This window comes from Capsicum annuum, chromosome 2 (assembly GCF_002878395.1).
Source record: "Capsicum annuum cultivar UCD-10X-F1 chromosome 2, UCD10Xv1.1, whole genome shotgun sequence".
Lineage (NCBI taxonomy): Eukaryota > Viridiplantae > Streptophyta > Magnoliopsida > Solanales > Solanaceae > Capsicum > Capsicum annuum.
The window spans coordinates 96,745,106-96,751,127 of record NC_061112.1 but is presented as its reverse complement, the minus strand read 5'-3'; the positions used below and the strand labels follow the sequence as shown (position 1 = coordinate 96,751,127).

The 6,022-nt window shown below is 31.4% G+C and overlaps 1 protein-coding gene across 1 annotated transcript; it reads left to right on the top strand.

Annotated features, from left to right (window-relative positions):
• The first annotated feature begins 3,423 nt into the window (after nucleotides 1-3,423).
• LOC107861028 (homeobox-leucine zipper protein HAT7-like) lies at nucleotides 3,424-5,779 on the top strand. Its single transcript, XM_016706434.2, has 3 exons — nucleotides 3,424-3,550; nucleotides 4,107-4,483; nucleotides 5,318-5,779. Exons 1-3 carry the CDS (start codon nucleotides 3,430-3,432, stop codon nucleotides 5,663-5,665), a joined length of 846 nt encoding a protein of 281 aa, XP_016561920.2. The 5' UTR covers nucleotides 3,424-3,429; the 3' UTR covers nucleotides 5,666-5,779.
• The last annotated feature ends 243 nt before the right edge of the window (nucleotides 5,780-6,022 follow it).

Sequence of the window (6,022 nt, the reverse complement as noted above, 5' to 3'; positions counted from 1 at the left end):
GAAAGTTTATAAAAATGGCCCATCCTTGGAGTCTTAGAATCATTGGTAAATTTGTTGTCACATGACTTGGAGGTTACAGGTTCGAATTGTAGATATAATTACTTATAAAAATGCATTAATTTATCTTTATGATTCGATATTTTTCTAAATCTCCCGTATAACAAATATCTTAGTACATTAAACTGACTTTGTATTTATGAAAAGGCATGTCAAACTATTGGAGTAATTTGGGAGATGCTAGTAGTATAACTCCCAAAGATTTTTTCTTTAATTTAATGGAAAGTCTATAAAGATGGTCCATCCTTGGAGTCTTAGAGTCATTGGTAAATTTGTTGTCACATGATTTGGAGGTTACTGATTCAAATTGTAGATACAATTACTTGTAAAAATGCATCAATTTATCTTTGTGATTTGATTTTTTTTCTAAATCTCATGTATAACAACTATTTTAGTATACTAAACTGACTTTGTATTTATGAAAAGGCACGTCAAATTATTGTGAGTAATTTGGGAGATGCCAGTAGTATAACTCCCAAAGATTTTTTTTCTTTAATTTAACGGAAAGTCTATAAAGATGGCCTATCCTTGAAGTCTTAGAGTCATTGATAAATTTGTTGTCACATGACTTGAAGGTTACAAGTTTGAATTGTAGATACAATTACTTGTAAATATGCATCAATTTATCTTTGTGATTCAATTTTTTTCTAAATCTCACGTATAACAGATATTTTAGTACACTAAACTTACTTTGTATTTATGAAAAGGCATGTCAAACTATTGAGAGTAATTTGGAGTTGCTAGTAGTATTACTCCCGTAGACTTATTTTTTTTTAATGAGAAGTCTGTAAAGATGGCCCAGCCACATGTATTCTTCAGATTGTGCGGCAGACCATAATATTCATCTTCCTATTATTATTATTATTATTCCATTCATTTCACCTAATACTATCAAATTGACAACATCAGCACTTACGAATAACCATTTACTTCACACAGTTCACACCAAAGACCTCAATTTCACTAATTAATTTCCTTTGGATTCTGATGTTGACTTCAATTGTTCGGTCTGCTAATCTTGAACAAATTAACTATTTGACTTTGTGGAATACATTTGCTCAAGTCTGTTTATGAATGTATATTCTGGGAATTCAATGACTTTTAATGAGATAACAATTGCTCTTTGTAAAATAGAAAGCTAATCCCAAATCAATTTGTCCGCTTTAGCATATGAAAGAGAAATAAGTTCCGACTCATTTCCCAGATCATTTTCTAAGTCCAGTGAGAGAGCGCTAATTAATATATGTGGATACGTATCGTTGTAAAGCATACACTTCATTTATTATTGCCCTTAATTATCAACCAAAGGGAGTGCAAAGTAGGGGTGTTTATCGAATGGATCGGTTGGAGTATTTTGCTTAATGATTTGGCTTACTGAATATCGACTTTTAAATATACTAATCCGCTAGCCAACTGATAAGATAACAGTTGGTTCGGTATCAGATAGCAATTAACGGATGGTTATTGGACGATGTATCGGATAAATTTAAGAGAATAAAATATGAAACAATTATTCGTATTTCCTCAATTTTTTTACTAAATTGTTTGTATATACTATGACTCATTTATTTATCAATTTTTTTAGGCTTGTTGAGTTCTGTTCGTACAATTTTTTTAATAGATTATAACATAAAATTAAATAAGAATTTTCATTTAGTTTAGCCAAAACGTATGTAAAAATATTTTTTAATTACTTGATAGACAGAAAAATTCACAATTTCATATGATTTGAAACTTTTTAGTTTTATATCAAACGTTGTGAAGGACAAATTGAGATTGTTTAATTTTTGTTATGGTTCTCATGTTATCAAGAATAATTTGTCTTTTGAATTAAGAATGAATTTCATATTTCTTTTATGTTATAGGGAGACCGACTTATTTTATGATTAGAAGTCACAAGAAGTGACTTATTATTTCTTACGTTAAAAAGTGAATAGAATAATGAATGAGGTCTTAGTTTTTAGATTTACAAGAGATATTTTATATATCTAAAGGTAAAAATGTAAGTATGATAATTCTTAACGGGTTAATCGTTTATCCAATAAAAAAATTGAGTAATTCACCCCCACAACAATAAGTCATTAACTATAATCTTTTAATCCATTTACCAACTGTTAATCTGATAATCCATTACCAATTAACCAATAAGCTAATTCTATGATTGAATTATTGATTACGATTTAATTTTTAACAGCCATAATGCAAAGTCTATTGTGGACAAATACAAATGAGAAGAGGGAATAATTTTATGACTATACTACATATACAACAAGTGAAGCTTAGTGACTTCAATGAGGCAAATAATAAATTTGTGGTTTTACTGATATAACAGATAAAGTTTAGTGACCGTACCATGCGTGAAATCAACAACGAGAGTTTACATGATGTTAACCCAATTGACACAGTAGCTTTTTATTTTAATATTTTTTCAAAAAAAAAAAAAAAAACGTAAAAAGGTTGAAATTGTGATCTAAATACCTAAAGCGCAAGTCATAGGAAAAATAAAATAAAAGGGCATCACATTGCAAGTAAGGATCGGAGAATATTTGTGTTATAATAAATATTTTAATAACATTTCACGTTATATGTTGTTAATTCTTAACAAAAATAATTAATAAAACATCGCTGGCTTTCCGGTGTTTCCATCTTGCCCTCCCCATGTTAATGTCCCCCTCAGCACTTTCCATGTTCCCACTTCAAAACCTCTCCTCCATTAGCCCTCTCACCTATTCTCTCCGTTCCGTATTAGTTGTCCATTTTCTTTTTTATACGTTTCTTAAGAATTTATACATTAAAAGAGTAGTTTTACTAATTACCTCTTAAAAAACTTTTTGAAACTAATTCTCAAACATGTTTGATTTACACTTTCAAAACGAATTAATCATTAGGCAAAATGAGAACTAATTCTATCTTAATTTTATAAATTGACAAGTAATTAGGGACAACTATTTATAGTATCATGGACAACTAATATGGGACGGCCATGAGCGGAGCTCACAAAGATCAGGAGTTCATTCGAACTTCTTAGGCAAAAAATTACGTTACTTATACATGATTAAGTTTTCTCTTTATGTATATGCAATAGATGTTGAACCTCCTCAGACCTCTTCTTGTGCTTTACTTTTTATATTTTGGACTAACTTAGTAAAAATTTTAGTTCCATCACTGATAACGGCGAGATCATTATTAACACCCCTCAAGTCCCCATTAGACATCAGCCTAACCCCCTCCTCCCCCAAAAAAAAATAAAAAAATAAAATAAAATAATAATAATAATTAAAACGAAAAAGAGCAAGACAAAAAGATATATATAGCTGAAGACTTTAATTGGTTTACTTTTGTGTATAAGATTATCCCTGTAGATATAGTAACATGCTTTTTAGTAAGACAGGTACTATGGCCTTTGTTCCTGGAGCACCTGAAGAGAATGACCTCCCTCCTTCCTTCCCTGGCGTCTTTCCTCCTCCTTGTGCTCCTCATCAAGAATTTCAAGGTTCTATACCTCTCCCACTCTAATTTTGTGTGTACTTCATTCATGTATGATTAGTGAATAAATTCAAAATTCAATGAATTCTGCTCTTTATACATGCACCATTTTACATAGTCCAAGCTAAATGGAGAGAACTCTAATGATTTCATAGAGCAGAAGACGAATTCAGAATTCGTACTTTGTTTTTCAACCTTCATTCTTTAGCAATGAGCACATTGCACTTTTTAAATAGTCAGATCAGAATCGTTTTACTTTTTGGAATTTTAGTCCAAGCTAGCCGCTAAATGTAGGGGATTCTGTCGATTCTGTGCACCGTGCAAAAGCGGATTCGGAATTTATACTTGATGTATTCAACCTTAAATTTCTAAACACTGAACCCATAGCACTTTTCAATTATGAGTTTAAACTTTGATGTTCTTTTGAAATTTTAATGATGTTTCAATTCATTGGACTCTACTTGTTGTGTCTACTGTCTAGTCTAGATCCGCCACTATGTATCTATGTGAGATGATAAGTAGTAGGATGACAAATTAATTTATTGTGGATGTGGGGGATGCAGGAATTTCATCGGTGTTAATGAGGAGAGCCATGTCATTCGACCATCAAGATTCGCGAGCAGACGATATTGACATGTCGGATGACGATGGCTCTTCACAATTGCTTGGGGAGAAGAAGAGGAGGCTTAATATGGAACAAGTAAAAGCACTCGAGAGGAGTTTTGAGATTGGCAACAAACTTGAACCTGAGAGGAAAATGCAATTGGCTAGAGCATTAGGGTTGAAGCCAAGACAGATTGCAATTTGGTTTCAAAACAGAAGGGCTAGGTGTAAAACTAAGCAATTAGAGAAAGATTATGAAATATTGAAAAGACAATGTGATAAACTTAAATCTGATAATGATGCACTCAAGACTCAAAACAAGCAACTTCACTCCGAGGTAAGTGTACTCTTTCAATTTAAAGATTTTATGTTTGAATTAACAGTAAAATAACTATTTTGACCTTTAACATATTCGGAACTTTACGACACATAAAGTGAGACAGAGGGAGTATCAAATATGTAAGGTCACTCCACATTGCATAATTAGATAAATTTTCCAAGATTTCTTGCCGAAATCATTTTTAAGATTGATATGGTGTTTGATTATTGGCGTTTTGGAAATTAAATCATAATCACTTATAACTCTATCAGATTAATGGTGGAATAAAGTTTACATGCACTAATAGCATAAAGAATTGTAATTGGCTAGCTGAAATCAGTTTGAAATTGATTTCTTGTATTTGATCATTGACGTTATAGAAATTACACCACAATCAGTAACATACATATGGTTTTCATGTAATTAATAAGCTAGATGGGATATTAAATTGAGTTTATATCTTGTGTCCTGATCACTAAAATAATCTACAAATTGGTATTAAATTAAATAATAACCTATCAAATTACACTAGTGGAATTACAAAAGTTTGCACTATCAGCTTATGTAACTTAATAAAGTTAATACATCAATAATACATCAATAACATAAAGAACTGTTAATCTATTAGTGTAATTTAACCGCTCATAACAAGTTGATTTCGTTTTATTAATCAGATTATGCACTATTTCATGCAATCATAAATACCTTTTATTGCATGTAATTTTATGTTGTTGTTTTTTTTTGTAAAAAACGACTTTCCCTTTTTTTGGCTGACTAGTTGGTACGTATCACAATTCCCAATGTTTTATTATTTACTATATTTTTGCATTGATTATTCGTGGTGGCATGCAGTTGCAGTTACTGACTCTGAGTAACAGAGAATCAGCAGGAGGAGGCACAACTATTTTGTTTAATCTGAACAAAGAAAACGAAGGGTCAAATTGGAATAATGGAAGTGGTGATGAGAACAGTACAATAATAGATGTAAACCTTGGAACTACAACAAGAACATCATCAACAAACAGCCCACATAACAACAACAACAATAACAACCACGATCATGTCTTCCCAACGTCAGCTAATTATAAAATAGAAGAACAAACTCATGTCCCTGAAGAAGGATATTGCAACTTGTTCAACAATGTCGTCGAAGATCAAACAAACTATTGGCCATTGCCAGTGCAGCAACATTTTTACTGAACTTTTTATTCAAAATAAACAATTTTTTTTTGTTGTTGGACTTATTGCAATTGTTCATAATTCATTGTGTGTAGTGAAATGCGCATATGTTGTCGTACCAGAATTATCACGAAACTGCAAATTGATATTAGTATGTTGGTTTTCATAATTGAGAGAGACAGAAGCAATATTGTTTAATTTGTTTTTGCAAGGTTGGACCACAAGGGAGGACAGATTATAATAATGTCTCTTAGATAATTAAAAAAAGGATTCATGTTCTCAGTAATATAAAGGAGCTTGTGGTATGGGGTCAACTTCTCTGGCTATGGGTCCATAACCTAATACAATTTGGAAAAGAAACAAGGGAAGATTCTCTCC

What these genes read in the sequence shown, in the direction of transcription:
- LOC107861028 (XM_016706434.2), top strand. Translation starts at nt 3,430, where the DNA reads ATGCTTTTTAGTAAGACAGGTACTATGGCCTTTGTTCCTGGAGCACCT. An exon ending in TCCTCATCAAGAATTTCAAG is followed by an intron (nt 3,551 to 4,106) that starts GTTCTATACCTC and finishes TGGGGGATGCAG; the next exon opens with GAATTTCATCGGTGTTAATG. An exon ending in ACAAGCAACTTCACTCCGAG is followed by an intron (nt 4,484 to 5,317) that starts GTAAGTGTACTC and finishes GGTGGCATGCAG; the next exon opens with TTGCAGTTACTGACTCTGAG.